This window comes from Lepidothrix coronata, unplaced genomic scaffold, assembly GCF_001604755.1.
Source record: "Lepidothrix coronata isolate B3197 unplaced genomic scaffold, Lepidothrix_coronata-1.0 Scaffold40, whole genome shotgun sequence".
Lineage (NCBI taxonomy): Eukaryota > Metazoa > Chordata > Aves > Passeriformes > Pipridae > Lepidothrix > Lepidothrix coronata.
In genome coordinates, this window is record NW_016690220.1 from 551,829 (window position 1) to 571,963 (window position 20,135).

The 20,135-nt window shown below is 37.4% G+C and overlaps 1 protein-coding gene across 1 annotated transcript in view; it reads right to left on the minus strand.

Annotated features, from left to right (window-relative positions):
* MBP (myelin basic protein) overlaps positions 1-6,532 on the minus strand; it is an 87,890-nt gene extending 81,358 nt beyond the window's left edge. Inside the window, exon 1 of the mRNA XM_017813226.1 lies at positions 6,458-6,532. Within this exon, the coding sequence (XP_017668715.1) occupies positions 6,458-6,508 (51 nt within the window). The 5' untranslated portion in view covers positions 6,509-6,532. The remainder of the gene's footprint in view (positions 1-6,457) is intronic.
* Between the last annotated feature and the right edge of the window lie 13,603 nt (positions 6,533-20,135).

The following is a 20,135-nucleotide window of genomic DNA, read 5'->3' on the forward strand; positions in this document are numbered from 1 at the left end:
GTCACTTAGTCTGTTCAGCCTGAAGAAGTCTGAGGGGAGACCTAATTGCAATCTACAATTTCCTCATGAGAGGAATAGGAGGGGCTAGCACTGATCTCTCGGGTGACCAGTGACAGGACCCGAGGGAATGGCCTGACATTTTGTCGGGGGAGGTTTAGGTTGGATATTAGAAAAAGTTCCTCACTCAGAGGGTGGTTGGACACTGGAACAGGCTCTGCAGGGAAGTGGTCACAGCACCTAGCCTGACAGAGTTCAAGAAGCATTTGGATGATACTCTCAGGCACATGGTGTGACTTGAGGATGGTCTTGTGCAGGGCTAAAGGTTGGACTTGATGCTCCTTGTGGGTCCCTTCCCACTCAGCGTAATCTGTCATTCTGTGAACATATTGTCGCGTGTTGATCTGTGACCACCATAACAGTAAAAGCACAAACGGTTATGTGAGGAAGGAAGATACTGCTCCCTTTCAGGATCTCCATGTCACTTACTGCTTCCTCAAGATTAAAAATGCGAACAACTTTGCCTTAATTTCTCTGGTGTGAAGATGCTAATAAACTGAACAACATGTTCTCTGGCTGAAGTATGGGCTGACTCATTAGAAAAGTCATCTCAGCAAATAGAACAGTTCACAGAGAGTTCACAAAGAATTCCCAGTGCATTACGCTCCTGTTCTTCCAGGAGTATAATTGCTAATTTAAGTGGTACTGGCATTAAACTCATTTGAAAGGACACTTATCTAGTTCTGTATCAAAACTAACAAGGAGGGAACTATAGGAAACAACCTCAACAACAACATGGCACCTGAAGCACAGGACCTTAAAAAGCACAGAGTGCACTTCCCTCTTCTAGTCAGTTCTGTAGGTTGAGGGTGGGAAAACAAAGCCTAAGACCCTACCTCTTCCCCAGTCAAAACCACAGTGACTGCACCTCTTCCTTTTACACCCATGCAAGCTCAACCAGCTCAAGACCTAAATCAAGAAACACTAGTACTTAGCCCTTGTGTGCTAACAGGAAAACATGCTCTCAACTTATTTTATGAAACCATTGCCTACACATTTACTCGAAACTCTGAAACACTTGCTGAAATCAAAATCTGAGCTTGTCATATTTTAGACATTAGAAAGATCAAATATTATGACTATAACTGACCATACTAAATTCAGCGCCCGAAGAATTTAATGAACAGTCAAGTATTGCAACATATCACTTGGATTTAGACACATGAATTGTTCCCTTTAACTTTGTAGTAGAGCTATTTGCCATTAACACAGACTTCCAGTACCAAAGTGAAAGATGGTCCTAGGGTTAATTTTTGAGGACAGATGTCATAGCTGCTTCATGCTTGGCATTCTCAGAGGTTTCAAACCGTACAGTCATTTCAGTATCGTTATGATATCATCTCACTAGCTGAAGCACGTTAGCATCTGAAGGCTCCACTCAAGGTCTCCAAGCACTACTATTAATACAGAATGACACTGCATCAGTCCCAACAAACATTCCAGAGAAAGAAATTAAACAGAGAGACAGAGAGAGCACATGAGGACTTGCTCAAGGCCGAAGCTAGGTCGATGGTAGAAACTGAAAAAAACAGACATCTATCAGATTCAACTGGTAATGCTTAACCTGACAGCCTAGAATTTCCCTTCACACTCTTGAAGAGGATTTGCCTCTTCCAAAAGCAGCAATTCCTTGTGCCAGGCACCAGCTTAACCAGATGCTTGTTGGTCACAAGAATTTCTTCACGGTGTATGTAACCTTTAAAACTGGCTGGTGAAAATGCTCATCAAATCTGTCACAAAAAACACTGTCGCTCTTAACATTTTAAAGTTTTTCCTCTCTTTTTCCTTTGCCTTCAGAAAGATATTAGCTCAGAGGGAGTGTTCTAATCAAAAACATCAAATCACAAAGAATACACCATAAAAGGACCCATGTTTTTTATTGCTTTACAGCAAAAGGTAAAACTGAGAAAACACACAATTACACTAGAAAATAAAAAGAGTGTTATGCAAGTTTGCTAGGGGAAAAAAGTGAAAAAGCTGCATGATTGATTTGTGGATGGCAATAAGACTATATAAATGTAATAAAATCAAAAGCCACATTTGTTAGTTTTTTCCTTTCTTGATAATTTATAATGCATACCAAGAGGAAGCACCTGGTAAAAACCACACATAGCTCAGGTCTGTAAGTGGTCTCAACCATGAGGTAGTGCATCAGTGTGAAAACCTTTTTGCTTGCAGATTGTTGAGCATATATGAGATGATCAATACAACTACCATCACGTGCCAGCCATCCTCAGAATTTCATCTCCCTTTTACAAGGGAGAGGCAGAAAACTTTCTGTCAGTGTTATCAGGACCACTACTGCAGTCTTAGACAGGGTGCAAATTTCTGAACATTAGCAAGACAACAGGGGAAAAAATGAGTAAAGAAAATAGAATCTCCTCAAAAGCAGTGTAGAAACCATCTGATTTATTGAACTAGTGATGCTGAGTTCTCCTTAAACACTGAGAACCAGTCAGTTTATTAAAATTATTGAATGAACCACTGCAAAACACATTATAGAATCTAGGTACATACCTCATTGCAATTAAAGGCAAGGTTTTTCATAAGTTTACTACCCAGCAAGACCCAGTCATTATTAACAGATTATTTTTAGCTCATACAAAACATTAAATTTTAGATTGAGTGCCTTATCACCACTATGTCTGTTTTCAGTTTTGGCCTGCAGTTACATTTCCCAAGTTTTTTCAGAGCTGGGTATCAGAGGGTTTGGTTCCTTGGTGTTTATTTACAGCACACCCCAAGTACATCAACAATGTGAGCTGGGTAGAGAATCCAGTATTTCCAATAATCTAATATATTCTAGGCCCTTTTAAGTTTCTTGAGCAATCCCTTGACATGGCAGGGCCATGGGTTTTGATCTTTCTTTATAGGTCACGAGCTTGGTTTCATGCTTGCCACAGTAGTATGTGACCATGGAAACCAGGCTCCTTGGACCAGGTGCACTTGATAGTTGCTGTGGAAGAAATGGGACAATGCTGGAAACCTTCCTTCCAACCCCCTCGTCCCAAACAATCAATGAAGTTAAGGGCCAGTTTTGACAGGTGCTAAGAAGGTTCAAAGATTTTGGGATGGCAATAATGTGCTGTGCAGAATTCTCTGAGGAAGACAATCAAAATGAGGAGTAGCAGCAAACTTTGCTGTTGTAACACAGGCAGCTTTAGTCATTACAGAAGAGATTGTGGCACTTTGTAGCTTAGTGATGCCAAATTAACTAAGATCAACTACAGCTCTGAACAAAAACCAATAAAACTTCACTGTCTACTCTGTCTACTCCTTTACAGTTAGGTCTCTGAGAACTTAAAGAAACTCAGGGCATGAAGGATAGCCCTTTTTCTTTTTGCTGTTGTTTTTAGATATATTTATGTAAAGTTTAAACCCAAGTATTAACACTAAGAACAAAGTAAACAAATAGTTACACATTTACTAATGCATTAAGCAGATGCAAAGTCTAGAACCATTCAAAGTAAAAAGAAAAGATAAATTACTGGTTCATTGAATAGGTTTTTTGTATCTTACAAAACTCTAAAGGATGTCAATCCATCAAACACAAGAGAAAGCAACCCAACAGAAATGAGATGGTGTATATTACTGCTTTGAGTAAAACATAAGGGTTTTGTAAACACTTTTACACATTATTTAGGTCAAATAGACCAATTATTTTTTAAAGCATTCATTTAATTTCACAGTATCTCATTATTTATTCAATAATCGCTATAGCTTGGCATATTTATAAATCAAGAGGAGAACAATATTTTGAAAGAAGTGTCACAGCATGGGAAGCCATTTTACTGTCTTTTGCAGATTTCCTAATTTGAAAGCATCTTGGTATCATCTTAGATATTTGATGAAATAATTCCTTTTCTGAAATCTATTTCTGATTTTGTAATTCAAATAGTCAAATTTACTAAAAGTAAAGTGAAGTTAGATGTCAACTAAAAATAATCCCAAACCAACCCCATAGTAATTGCTGTATTACAGGACATTTACTGAACAACCAAGAATTATGATAGCTGCAGTTGGCAACAGTTTCTCTAATGTCACTACACATAAAATAGCTCTGTGCAGAAATGGTCTATCATTTCAGGATCCACTACCATCTTTGTAAACTTGACATCAAAAGTTCAAAGATGCTGCCTAAAATTCTGCTGTTTTCTTTGGTATTAAAGGTTTGAGAAAGGAGGTATAGTAAACAGCCTGAAGTGTGAAAGTAATGAAGTTTAGAAAGACTCTTGAGGAGATGTTCACCTCTTTCATCGCAGTTTTATCACTATGAGCGAGGAGGGGCAGTTCAGCATTTCTGCTGTAGTCTCTGAGAGCCACAGCAATTGTCTCCCATACCATACTAGAAGACTGGTGGGAAGACAGTTCTAATTTACAGCTATATTGAACAACAACAGAAAAGCTCCTTCAACTTAAAAAAAGAAAAAACGAAAGGGAAAGAAAAAGTCTGACATGTGGTTAATACTACCACTAAGAACTTTAATGCTGCCTGTAAGAACTGAATCAAGATTGAGTACCTACAGGGAATACATAGTAGCACCTTAACCATCTATTTCCTGACTTTAAATCTGTGGCCTTGAAATTTCTTGTGACATGACACTACTGTGCACAAAGGGAGATTTTGATCAAGCATTGCTAATTTGAAAGTTTAGGGGTTTGGGGTTTTGATTTTCGTCCCTCTTAGAAGGATGAATGAGGGACAGAACATATTACTACAGTAATAAGTTCCCCCTTCAAAAAACAATTTTGGTAAAGGAATATTATTTTGATTGCAGAATCAAGTATTCTCCATGAACTAATCAGGAAAAAGAAGGAATTTTAAAGAACTGCAGCAAACCACTTCCTTGTGGATCTGTTCTACACACCAAGTGCAAGATTCAAGGCCACCTAACTCTTCCTCACCACCATAGTCCTTCCACCTACTGCATAGGCTGCTACAATTTGAAGAATCTTTAGCTTTTTGACGCCCCATGTGCCCAACAACTCACCCGCCTGCCACGAAGATGAATAAAACACCTGTGATCCCACAGCTTGAGAGAAGATACAATGTGTTTTTCTGACCAAATTTTGTCCTCAAGTACCAAATCAGGGCATATGTAGTGCACTACAGCCCATCAAGCTCTGTAAACCTACCGTATCACACCTGCAGGACCTCACAGTCAGAAAGGATCAAAATATTTGGCTAAATGAATCTGTTTGGTACATTCAGCTTTGCTGCACAAGTTTTCTAAAGGGCAAGTCACCACAGGACAACAACTTGGGACTCCTACTATTGTTTGTACTAAAACTGAAACTTTGGGCCACAAAACCATTTTACAAAATACTGCACCAACACAAAACAAAACCATATATACATATGTAGCCAGCTGTCCTGTCTTCCTGCCGTTTTATCCCTATTCCTTCCAGTGTGCTTGTGCATTTTCCTAAAGGAGATGGCAAAGAACTAATAACTGTACAAATTCTAGTTTGTATACCTTTTAGGGATAGCTGCTTATCTGCCACAGCAATGCAAAATACCCACATTCCTCCAGAAAAAGCCCAGAACTATCTGTTTACATCATCTGTCCAATGCAAAGGGCAATAACTTTATACAGTGTGGGCTTCGACTGTAAACTGTTATTTTTGAGTGAGGATGGGTGGAGGGAAGATAGCAACAGCTAGCAACAAGCAGCAGTTTTTTATATATATATGAGAAGATGTCCTGTTTTAGGATATGTGTGAAATCTCTTCTGGTACAACATAGAAAAATAAATAAACAAGATGTTATCACAAGCCAAACAGAATACCACCTTATTTGCAGAAAATACAACAGTGTCAGCAAAAGCTTAGAAAACAAATATGAACTTTTAATGAACATTTTGACAGTTCTCATATTTCTTTGGGGGGGAAGGAGATTTTTAAAGCTGTATCTCCTCAGACTGACAGTCTTTTCCTTTAGAATCCTCTTATTTTATGTGTTTCCATATAGCTTCTTTCATATGGATAAAGCCAGTGACTGCTGAAATGGAAAACAGTCAACACACAGAAAATAACTTGGCTCACCAACTCTAAAAATTCTACAATATCTTGCTTCTAAGGATCACTTCATTCATTTCCACCATGACTGAGAAGCTTATTATCAGCTGTGGATCTGACATGGGAAAACATCACATCTCTCATTAAATCCAGCACAGGAAAACCTGATTTGGCCACATCTCACAGGATTTCATCTTTTCATAGTATTTCATCATCTCATAGGATCTCATCATCTTTCAAAAAAAGGTGTTCATTTTATAGTGTCAACTACAAAATAGTAATGGTATCAGAGATCTGGTAAACAACTGCTCTAAAAAAACCCCATATTTCATAACATACATATTTCTCAAGTAGCCTCATCTCTACAATTTTCTCCACTTACCTTGGTTGACTTGTCAGCACTATGTTCTCGTTTTCCTACATGGTTCCCCATACTGGATCACCAAAACCTAAAATTCTGAAAAGATAAAACCAAAACAGCATTTTTGAAACCAATACATTTGCACAGAAATACAAATTAATTTTTCATCTGAGACATAACAAAGAAATTGTTCTCCTACAATAAGCATTTTTTACAGTCCAAGGAAAGATCTGTGAAAGATCCTGAGGAATAAAAATATGCTTATCTGGTCTATTTTGCAAATTAAGCAATACCAGAAAGCTTACCACCTTCTAAAAAGAAAACTAAAAAAATAAAAAATGTTCATTGTGAAACTTGTATATAAAACAAGACTAGACCTGTTTTTTGATATTATGTTTATAATAACAAAACAATGCAATATGTATCAAATAATCTGAAAATGCAAACTTCCATAAAAGATCAAGTAAGTTCACATTTACCATTATATAAACAGCAACTACTGAAAAAAGCACCACACTAAACTGCCAACAACTTGCTGTGGAGGTTAGAACATGTAAGTTCTTTACAGTTCCCACTTTCATGACAAACATGTAAGCAAGGAATGCCAACTCTTTCTTTGTATTTTCTGTCTCATCCTGTTGTATTTCAGCTTTAACAGAGCTCATGTAGGTTAAACCACAACACTCAAATTTCAGGTTTTAGAGCACACTTGTGGTTATGCCACATATTTCTTCTCATAGAAACATGTGTTTGTATAGGTGTTGCCTTCAGCTGACATGAATGCAGTGCATCATAGCATTTAAAGCCAAGAAACTTAAAACGACATGCAAAAAATGTTCCAAGTGGATTTTTTCCTCTCAGAATCAAGAACTGAATTTTCAGTAATAAAGTTCAGCTTCTGGTGCTAACAGTAACACTTTATTACTCTGCAATAAACAGAAGTATATACCATCAAACTTTAGCAGCAGAAATCCTGGCACTATGCTCTTGCTATCAGAAGGATCAATTACTTCCTTAAGCATAATCTCATGACTGGAAGAGAAGACAACTAGACTTATGATAGAAAATGCATGAAGCAAAACAATAGGCTGTTAACCAGTTACGCTCAGTAGAATACATATAGTTACAACCCCCATCTACATGCTTTGTGTACAAAAGGATTCTAAAGAGAGAAACTTTCATTACTCATGACTTTCCATCACAGAAATGTGAACTTTGTGAAAAGCAATCTTATACTGTATCTCTACTGCAAATTTTGGAGAGACTGATAGATTTATTCACACAGACACTCCACTCCCCCACCCAACCACCCAAAGACAAATTTCAGACTTTGAGGGCCTGTAGTGCTTATTTGACTATTCACTGAATTCAATTTGCTCTAAAATCAAAGTGCCACACACTGTATTACATTTATTCAATTAAATAATTCCTCACAAATATACACCTCTAAGTTTTCACAAAAGAAAAATTAAAAAGCATCCAAACTTGGTAAATGTACCCAAGGTAGAATTTACTGACAAACTGGAAACAGATTTTTTTTTTAAACAGCACTGTCTATGGCATAAAAGACGAAAAAAAAACCAACTAAACAAACCAAAAAAACCCCACAGCAACCCTATCCTTTTAATTTGTGAAATCAATACAACCAATTCACATATTTTGAGGTTCTTAAAATTTTCAAGGAAAAATACAAATAAATTCATATACACTGGGTTTCAGAGCTGAACTTCCTCAAACCATCCTTTCCTCTACAAATTATAAGCAGCAGCTCACCTCTCATTATCTGTTTCACAACATAAGGAAAAGAGAGTGGAATACAAAACTGTAAGCAATGTCTACAGAGAAACACAAAGGCATGTTCCGTATTATTCTTCCACTCATCAAAAAATTAACTATCAAATTTGATCTATAACTCATGTCTAAGTACACAGATTATGAAGCCAATGTACACTTGCAAACCTGAACTGTGATCAGTGTCCTCCTGCCTCCTGTTAGTCTCCCTGGTGTCTTTGGAGTAACACTCCAGGAACAATCACCCTGTACCACAAAATACTCAGCATAGCAGGGTCCCAGTCCTGCAATGCCAAGGTAGACAAAGATATCAGATACAGAAGAGCCAGGCTGTGAAACTAAGCTAGATAAATATTTAAAAATCATTTGCTGCCCAGTGAAAGGAAAAGTAATGAAAACCTCTATGCTGCTATGCTGTAGATACCTGAAAATAATAAGGTCGGTTTTCCACTCACAAGTTTGCACAAAGCAAGCAAACAAAATGAAACCCAAGGAAATCGGGGGTGGAATTAAATGATCTCTAAGGTCCCTTCCAACACAAGCCATTCTGTGAAAGAGAGAAGCATATGAAATGGCTAATCCACGTGCTCCTGATTCCTGGGCGCATAATTCCTTCAGCAAGATGCTAAAAATTACACATGGAGGGAAATAAAAAAAGAAAAAAATAGCTTGGAGAAATGGAAATGTACAACATTATTCAAAGTTTAGGAGTGCGGTTTGAAAGTACACTTACATCTCAGCCAAGTGTTACATTTCTCTACAGGGACAAACTTATAAGCTTGGAAACTAATAGCACCGATTAAGCCTGTAAATTTTCAGTTCTGTTTCGTTTCTTGTTTTGAATGTATCAGAGGGACAGCATGTGGTCTAAATTCACATGATCAACTCCTTCTTATTCTCCAGACACTAACAGTAATGCAACTAGATTTTACTTCATTTTTTTCATGCATAAATGAATGCAGATGATTAAAAGGAAGATAAGTTAACTACAGGCCTACTATTAATTCCTTATGTAGCACTTTTTAGCCAAAGGGACAAAAGCAACCAGCTCCTAGCAAGAATATCCTAAATGTTACAGAATTCTTCATGCTACCTATTAAATGGAGAAAACTATAAGTAATAATTTGGGGGGGGGAAGCTTCCAATCTGACATGAATTATGAAAGGAATTGTATAGTGCCAACTGTTCTGAAGATATGTGACTAGGAAGTGAAACCGCATATATACACAAGCCTGTAAACATTAAAAACATTTACAGCAACAAAAAGACTTAATTTTTCACTTTAGCCTCAAGCAGAAGTCTGCCTTACTTGATTAAAAAGTGGGCACACAGGTCCTTTTCACTTCATCATGCAAGTACACCCTGAAACATTACAACTTAAATGTTGATTTTGGTTGTTACTGTCCTGAGGGAGACCACACTGCAGTTTCTATCTGCACCAATCTTTATGCAATGAGTTGAGCCACTGACTTCAAAGGGATTACTAATTTTTCAACCTTTGTAGAAACTTGCAGCCAACTATTCAAAACATCTGAGTTGGAAAAAGACTCATATTTTCATTTTAGTCACCTTCACAATGTACAGGTTGCCAGACTAAGCAGCTCTCTATAAAGAGAAGAAACAGCTTCTTGCACTTACTAACAAATGTCTGTTGACTGATCAACATGCTTGTTTGCAGAGGAATCCATGCATGCTTTAGCACTGATGAACAGCCACAAGAACAGTCACGATGCTCCAAACAATGAAAACACAGAAGTATTGTAGAAACGCAGTAATCTTCTTTGAATCTAACAAGAATCACACCCTGCCAAAATAGGCTTGCACGTGAGATTTAGCTTTTGACCACTACAGCATTTATCCAAAACCTTCCTTATGAAACAGCGCAAATTTTGTAAATCCTGTGAGATGAAAGATTTTGCATGTGAGCTTGAGTCACAGAATGACACTATGCATGCCTGCAGTGATCAGTTACATCATCAGCTCCTCTACAGAAGTCCCCATCAAGACTTGTTGGTTTCATATTAAAACCATCTGAGAGGCTCAGAAAACAACAGGCCACACAAATAAACTGATTTAACAAGACTAAAAGCTGGGAAAACTTCTGCTATCCAAAAACTTTTTTTCTTTTGGGTGAACTAAGTGAATTCATGCAGGAAGCTGTGAAATGGTGCTGCAGGCACCGCCAGCAATCACCCAGCCACCTCAGCACCATGCTGTAATCACGTACCTGGCTGAATCAGCTCTGCTGCCATGACCTGGCACTTCCCAATCCATGACTGATACAGCAATAACTCCAGCTATGCCAGCTGCTTTAAGTAATTCCAAAAACCGTCACGGGATTTTGCCCTGGGGAAAGGAAATCAAATGTCTCCTCACATCAATCTACCTTCTTACGGGGTCGGCCTAACAGGTAACCTGATGGAAGCCCAGACCAGCGTTCCTGCTTTCTTCACAATAGGAACCCGTATTCCAACTAGCAACAACTACAGAAACGCCACTGCCTTATCCAAGGAGAGAAACTTCTCCTTGCTGTTGCCAAATTCAAAAATAAAAAAAGAAAAAATACAAAAAGGCATGGAAAACCACATCACATACCTACAAAAATATGCTTAAGTTGGGATCACGTAACTTATCTTCATCTGCACAGTTGATTAAAAATTTTAGAATCATGTATCACCATATCATTTTTTTAGCTCATTCTAATCTGCCTTGAAATTAATGGATATTTGTGGTTAAAAAAGAAGTTCTAATCATCTTCCCATACACACACACTCTACTATAAAGAAGTTTATGATTTAGAATTTTCACTGAAAGACAGAAAAATGCTACTCTAAATGTTTTGAATATGCCAAGAAGTGCAATCGTATCACTTTCTGCAGGTTACACTGTTTTAAATGCAAAATGTCATTTCCTTATTCACTCATGGGAGCTTGAAAAAAAGTTCATCCATGCAGTCATCAGACTTTAAATAAGTGATATTGTAATTCAGGAGTCAAAACAGTCTGTAAACAATTCTGCATTGAGCACTTTTATTGAACATTAATGGTTACTTCATATTAAAATGCATCAACTACTGTATGTCTATCATAGCATGCTGCAAATGGATTGTTAAATATGATCTTACCTCTTCCCACACGTTAATTATGACTCAAGAGAACTACACATAATAATAAAGGCATGCAAGGACTTACATATTTACAAGTATCAGAACATAATTACTACCTTGTCTAGGAATACATATTCATCACAGTTGTTGGATAATAGTGCAGAGCTACAACATTAGATAGTTTTAGCAAGTGCTCCTAGTCTTACTCACACATGGGAATGGTAATCATAGAATATAAAAATATTTGAGGAATTTACTTAAAACTTCCTGCTAAATTAATGACTATTCTTATACTTGTAAATATTGTACTTTACTACTATATCCAGGTCTTATTAGGAAAAATGACAAGTGTAATTTCTTTTAAGAAATGTGCAACTTGTCTCTATTTTTGGTAGCCTTCTAATGTAAACTATTAACTACAAACATACTCAGCAAAATGACAAGCAAAAGATTTTTTTTTTTTGTAGTGTCAGATCCAGGTTACGTAGGTTCCTGGGAAGCAAGCTGACACATTGCACAGCACTGGTTGCCAGCTTTGAGTGGCTTTTTTAGGCTCTCAGTGTGATATGCATCTTTGCAAGGAAGCCTTTCACTTCAGCCTTCTTTCAAAACAGATTGAGACACTGAGCACACCTCATCTGTTGCTTCAGAATTCCCTCGTGGTGGTAACCTAATACTCCAGTGCACCAAGAAAGAAACACCTCCAGCAGGCACGAATGAGTGACCTGCAGTTAATTCCATCAGCAGCCACAGTAAGATGCTTCAGAGACAGAAGTGAACAACCACGTAACAAAAGTAGCCTGCCTCATGGACAAACTGCTCCCTAAGAATCCTGTCCTCTTAATTCGAGTGTTAAATTATTTAATAAAATATAATGCCTTATATCCCTCACAAGTTTCACTGTTATTTAATGCAGATTTAATATTTCATTATTGTGAAAGTGTGCAATTCTTGCTAGATCAAACTTTTTTTCATTTTTGACATCCACAATTATATTTCTCTGACAAATCCTTCATTAAAGAAAAATACATTATTCAAGACACATTTCCATCATGAACTATCAAAACCAAGATTTCAGAGAAGTCAACAGGAGTTTAGTACTTTCAGATATATTTAATCATGTACAGTGCCTTGCATATCAGAGTCCTGCCCTTACTGACCCGTCTAGACATTACAGCAATTTCCATGTTTACAGACAACTGCATGCACCTTAGCAAGGATCCTAGACCTAGAAAACCACTCTGCTGAGAGATGGGCTAAGTTCTGAAACACTATTTATCTGAGAAAGTACTTCCCAGTGCTAGCACAATTGCTCAATAACTTACATATACCTCATATAGCATTGCAAAGGACACCAAACTTACTTAATTTTCTCTGCAATTTTCTGCAACAGTAGGGTACATGAGAAAGGCTACAACACTGAGAAAAAATATCTTTTGAGAAAAAAATGCTGTTGAAAGCTATTTCCTAAAATTGCCATAGGGTGAGCAGAGAAGATAGAACACAAGATTTAAGATGTTTTCTGATTGTTTGATTACAATTTTCCTCTACTGCCAACAAGAAGGTTATTGCATATTATTTTTTGTAAAAGCATTTGATTTCCAGGAATCTTGCCTCAGCACAGCTGAGCATAGTCTAAACTTGATTATAGACAACAGTGAAATTACAATGAAATTGCTAAACCACACATATTTATTTTCTACAGTTTAGACTTTTCTCCTTTCTTCCTTCAACTCACCCCACTCTCCTTGCTAGAACACCTGCAGCTTCATCCCACACATTGAGAAAAAGAAAGCATAAAATTTGAAAAAAAATTTCTCAACAGGGCTTTTCTACCTCCCTTCCCAAATAGAAAAGTGCTCACCTAATGTCACATAGCACATGCTGACAGCTACACTCCCTTATACAAATGGAAATCATCAATGATTTTAATCATTTGGCATTAGTCACATGTTCACTGTTTGTCTTCAAAACACTAAGATTAGTGGAGCCCTGTGAACTCTGTGTCAGTGCACCTGCTGGGTCATAAGGAAATTTCTTTAATCACCTACAGTGCATCTGATGGAGGAACTAGGTACGACCCCAAAGGCCTGGGGCAAAGTACAGATACACCCAGTACATCCAAGCACCATTCCCTGTGCTTGCTGCACTTCTACTAGAGTACCTAAAACCCAGGATCTCGACTAAACGTGGATCTCCTTGTATGTCCTCTATGACTTTGCTGAGATACTTGTGCCTCACAGCTATTCCCAGTCTAGGGAACAGAGAGGGCCACACGTACACTAACATATGCGCCCCTTGAATGCATACCAAAAGGGAAATGTTGCCCTCCTACGAAATTAAGACTGATTTATCTACTCTTATCTCAGTCACTAATATCAACAGGTTCATTTAATTTGCTACATATAGGCATTTACACACAACACCACAACAAAATAGGCCAGGGGTAATTTTTTTGCATATTAGAGAACTGTTTAGGTCTGCATGACAAAACCTTGGAGTGAGGACCAATTTTTCCTAATTTTTCCCTCTGAAAAGGACCAGACATATAACTGTTGGTTATTTTTTTCAGCACCTGTATGCTCCAGAGACAAATAATTTGATACTACAGTAAAATCAACTCTCTAATGAAAATAATAATAATAAATAAAAGGATAAAGAAAGACATGTAGAGAAAGTCTAAGAACAGAGACATGTCATAACCTCATTGTATGTAAAGATATGCAGTAGACTCCCAAGACCATCACTTTTCAGCATCATAGCTTCTAAAGTATAAAGTAAAGTATTTCTTTTAGGATTACACCCCCCGAGCTGTGAATTTCGACTTTAGGCCTCAATGAGTCAACAACTAAAAGTCACACATTTGTACCAAATGCTAAAATAATTTTTAAAAATATAGACCAGCACACAAGGATATATAATATAAGTGCAGTATTAACCAGAAAATAAATGAAAAAAGGATGACATTTAAATTCAAATCATGGAGAATTTTAGGGCAAAGCAAGAATTTTATCAGTATCGGATAGAAAAAAGCATGGAGCAATTGAGAAACTATACAGAGAAGTATTTTTTACTTGGAGACTTTCAGTTTCTGAGATTAGGGTACTCTGAAAACAGACAAGACCTAATATCTGTTTTCCCATAAAAATTTAAAAAATAGCAAGAGAATAAAACCAAGATATATTTGAAAACTCACTTTTTTTCCCCTTCTCAGCTTAGAAAAACAAACTCTCTCCAAATGGTGAATGGTATATTCTCCCTTTTAAAGTCAGGTAGGTCACCTAAGTTTCCCACTGAACACACTTCGGTGTGTTTCATTAACACACTGTAGAGACTGAGGACAAAATGCACACCTGCAGTTCTAAACATGCATGAATCAAAGGCATTGTATGCTAGCTCTTCTCATATTCTACAGACCGACAGATGGGACAAGAAGATGATTCACCCTCTCCAAACAGCATTAACTGTGCTGTGAGATAACACTGAACCACAACCACTGCATCCTTTTCAATTAAAAAAAAAAAAAAAACAGGAAAAATATTTCTCTCTGCCCAACCAGGAAAAATATTTCTCTCTGCCCAACCTTTGTCCCTTTGTCTCCCTCTCTTCTGACTTCATAAATAAGCTATCTATACTGTAAACATATCAACCAACAGTTGGATTTCCTGTAAATTCTCCTCTGTTACATTTGGCATAAATATTGATATTACAAAAGGGTCCAACTTTTACCATACTCCAAGTTGACTCCCTCTTGACCCAATCCACTACTGTAGTCATATCTCTCCCTTCCCATAAACACACTGCCAAAGGAGCACAAAATGTGATCTTTCTTTTCTGACATTAAAAAAATGCATCCTTAACTATATGCTTATATTTCTCAATTCTTTTTGCCTTCTCTTTTACTAACTTGATTGTCTGAGGGTTCATGCATGAGATTATGCTCTTAAAGTACTTTTTGAAGTAATTTGATGGAGATTCAGTCCTCAGGATTTTAATTTGTAAGTGTGCTTAAAACATGCAACAAGGTTCAAGGTTCATGTGTCAGCCTCCTAACAGATTACATTTATCTGCAGTCCAGTAGCAGAAACACAAACAAGACAGTTCTCCAGTTTGAAATGCTTTGCAATAGAAGTTGCAAGTGACACTTCATGAAGCTTAAGTAAGGATTTGTAAATTCCTGTTTTAAAATCAATAAATAAATTTAAGAACAAAGTAACTTAGCTGTATAGAAGCAATTTTCTGTGCTCAGGAATACCTATCTGGAAACACAGATACTCTGACACCAATCTGGGATTTTCTCTGGCAATGATACACTGTTTTGCTTTCCCTTCTGAGGAGAGAAAACAAAATTATTTCTTGCTAAGGAGAACTGTATATCTGATGAAAAAATAAATCAATTTATCTTCTTTTAAAATGAAATTTCAGTCCAGGTGTTTTGGGCTTTAGTTGCTTAGGTCAGAGGCTCAGCAGGTTACAGTCACTAAGCCGTGAGTTATCGCACTTGGAATTTTAAATAATTAATGAGTAACAGCAGCTGAAATCTGCATGAGAAACAGCACCGTGACACAATTATTTTACTTATGTGCTTCTTCAAATATGCTTTCAAATACTCGTGCCTCATACTTGAACATTGTCTCATTTTATCTAAATCTTAAATTCCATGTGCTACTGTTGCTTTCTTAACCTTTATCCAGGGTATGTACAAAGCAAATATAGAAACAGTCATTACTGAAAACTATTGAAGAAAACAATGACTGGGAAAAATTTCCATTTGAACATGAGAACGTATGAAATGTACACAAGGCTATTTTCTCCCCTTCTTTCATTAAAAAGAAAACCATACTGTTTATTTCATGCTAAAAGGATGAGAAAAGAATGTGACAGGCCACTCATTTTTTCAGCAGAGTTTTCCAATGCAGTTCACCATTCACATCATATTCAGTGTACAAAAGAAAAAGATAATAAAATCTGGAAACATATCAAAATAATGGAGTAAGAAAATACGTGTTTCAATATGGAGACTAGCAGTGCATTCACTTTCAAAGATTATTATCAAAATATACCTCTAATCCACTATACGATTAAAAGTTAGGTAAGGTTGTATATAATATTTACAGCACCAATCACAAGAATATCTTGTTCTTGAACAAGCTGCACTTGTAAACTATTTTATTTTTATTGGTAACTAAATATTTTTAAAAGAAGAAAATGTTTTAAACATCATCATTCGTGACAGGGTCCACAGCCTTCAACCAAGAATGGGTTTCCAGACAGCACACAAAGACAGAAAGGAAGTTCCTTCCCTAAAGGTCTTGCAACATAAGCAGACAAAACACGTGACCAGGAGGTAAAGCTTTCTCCCATATTACAGATATAGAACAAAGGCAGAGATAAGTTAAGGATAATACGTAAAAAATTACTTACAGCCCACTTGAGAATCTTTGGCAGATATTAGGAAATTAAATCCAGACCTGTCATTCCGAAAACCCGTTCTCAGCTACTACATAATGCTGGGGTTTGTAATCACAACACATGCCTCCTTTCTTATTTTACGAGTGCTTCATGGACGTCAAGTTCTGCCATCAGTTATACAAAGTAACACTCCAGCTATGATGACACAGCCAAGCAGCTTCACATGATTTTACACCAAACTCCATGAATATACAATGAGGTTATTTCTCTGACATCTTAGGTCTTCATTCAGCCAACTTTGTCTCAGACACGGAAAATGCTAACTATCAGGCTCAAGATTATCACAAGACAGAGTGGAAACCACTGCAACAACCCACTCCCTGCCTTTTTTTTTTTTTTTTAAACAGCTATAGCAGAAGGTCACTCATACCATGAGATAATAAGCTTGTGATTAGCACCCTCACACAGGATGTGGGAAACCAGGGATCATTTTAGAAGATACTGAAGGGAAAGATCAGTCTGGCTTGATCACAGGATAACTGTGAGTCACCAATGTGATCTGACAGGGGAAAATAGATTAAAAAAAAAAAAAGACAGACTGTATCATGACATTTCCAGTTAAGATAGGCAAGAATTAATGTCAACACACCAGCCACTAGCATAACATCAGCTGAATACAAGGTACGATTCCAATCAGCCGTATTTAACAACATGAATTTTTTACTAGAACAGATGCAAGGATGAGGAGAGCAATATTATAAAGGGATAAGACCAAAAGCCCCTGACTTGTCAAGCCTAAGTAAAGCAAAGTGAAATGAGTGGTGTAAGAAGAAAAACATGCTGCCCACATATAAATCTAAACTGAAAGTCATAGTCCTTCTAAATATCAAAAGAGCAGGACTCTGCTAGAACCAGAGGAGAGTAGAAAACCTAGCTGTGTTCAAGACAGAAAGCAAGAGCCTGACCACTGTATTTCAGAGACTTCATGAATGGTGTGGTTCTTACCATGGCAGAACAGCCCCAAATGACACAGGCCACTTCTTTTGCCTGAGGATATTTCAATCCATATTTCTAAACAGTGTACCTGAAGCATTGACAAAGAGGTGGGGAGCAGAGAGGGACTAGCTTTTGCTGAACCTGTTCATACACTGACAACTGACTTTAAAGAGAGATAAAATAACCAAACCCCCAAACAAAACAAAATGACAAATACCCTGGAAAGAGAGAGCAAAAAGGAAATAAGACAGTTTTTAGTCAGCTGGGCGTAGGGTATTGGACAAATAGACTTTATTCTGCACTCAGAGTTCATTGATGAATTCCTGTTCATCCATTTTATCCTGTAAGGGATCAGTCTAGATCATGGGAAAATTATAACTCTCTCTGCACAGACACACATTTACTGAAGAAAGGGACCATCACTCTTGCTCAACAGCCTCTACCTTTGCAGCCTGCTCCTTGCAGCAGGAAATGCAGGCCTGAACACTCTGGGGAAGAGATGGAGCTGATCTCCATCCCAACTACAGCACAGCAGGGTCTTGGCTAACCAGTTCTTCTGTGAGCACTGGCCCTCAGGAAACAGTTGTGAGACACACAAAGTCCACCTCTGCCCTCCGCAGCTCTAGGAACAGGAAGGGCAGCAAAACACACTTCGTTTGTATGGATACTGACTTTCAGTAGCCTTGGCTCATTTGCTGCCTTAGATAGTAACCTGAGACATTTAATTCTCAGCACTAGATAGACTAGTAGCTTCATACAAGGCTCTTCAAGTCTCTTTAATGCCTATTTCCCGAATCATTTACAAACAAACTGGCCTTTTCGTAACATTCCTCCTAAGACTATATTCCAAAATAGTCCTTAAAATCCCCTCTTCAAACACTCGGCAGTAAACACTCCACCATAGAAATGCAATAATGAATAGTATTTCCACAGTCTATGACTGAAACTTTATGTCACATATACATGTGAAAAATTACATAATGAACTCTTCCAGCAACTTGTTTGTGCATCACATCACTGATTCAATCAATAAAGGTCCTTCTCATCCCACTCCTTAACAGAGTTAAAACCTTTCACAAAATAGATACCAAGCTGCTGGTTTGGCTGAATTACTTCTCACCTCAAACAATACCTCTACCCAGCCTGCTACCATTCAACTCTTAATTCACTTATAGCACTTTCTAACAACAACAACAACAGCACAAGTGCAGCCATTAATACAAGTTACTTTCCGAAGTACAAAGTCCACCACACCTGAATTAAAACCTGTCATTTAACATCTGCATGAGTTATCCATGAGTGAAAACAATAGATCTCTTATTTAACGTGGCATCATACCTTAACCAAATTTTATTAAATTGCAAGCAATTAAATTATACCCCTAGGTTTTAACTAATTTATAACACTTTTTTTAGTGGAGTCCAGGTATTCTAAGTTAGCAGTTATGATTAGTTTGAAATGTTGCAGCTGGAGTCTTTCACGCCCAAATACATTGGTGCTGGCCCACGAACAGTCTCTTTATTTCAACACTGCCCAGCTGTGATCCCTAATATTTAGTCTGTGGCATTTTAAAACCTTAAAACCTTTGTTCTTACAAAGCTAATGCTACTGTTTAATCACTACCTTCTTTTGGTGCATCCACTAACACTAATGCATTACCATTTATAAGAAAGTATCTATTAGTAAATCCATTCCTGGCTTGGTATTTGAGCATCTGCCAAAAGCAATGTGAATGACCAAAACAAAAATACAGCAATTCTAGGGGTAAAAAAATGTTTTCCCCGTTTATTTTCTTGAAGCACACAATATTCACTCAGAAACAAAACACCTTGATCAAAAACACAGCTCCACCCCCAAACCACAGGTTTCATAGTATCTGGCAAGGATGTCTAAAAACATAAGCTAAAAGCACTGCAGACTATGTTTAAAGCTAAGCAAAGTGGAAAGCACTATCACCAGAGCTGGTTTGGGGTTTTTTAACATAGTTGCACGTAAACATTTAATCAGTTTGGATACATCAGAGTTCACTTATATTCACTCTTAAATTCAATTTGCAATGTACATAAATTTCCCTTATCTTGCCAACTACATCATATGAATAGCCAGTCCTAAAGCACTTTAAAATGACACCAGATATTGGTGGTCTGCTAGAATGGAGAAGGTTTGCAGACCATATCACAAATGCTCTCTCAAACGCCACATGGGGAAAAGGTGTAAGCAGACGATAACAGAATCAGATGCACAGTGATGCCAGGTCCAGTGGGACTGGAACATACAGGAGTTGATGAACAAATGATATCACAACATAGCACAAACAAGGGCACCTAATAATTTTGGTACCGATTACCATTTTGCTCATTTCAAGTCAAAACATTCCAGCAACACCATTATCTT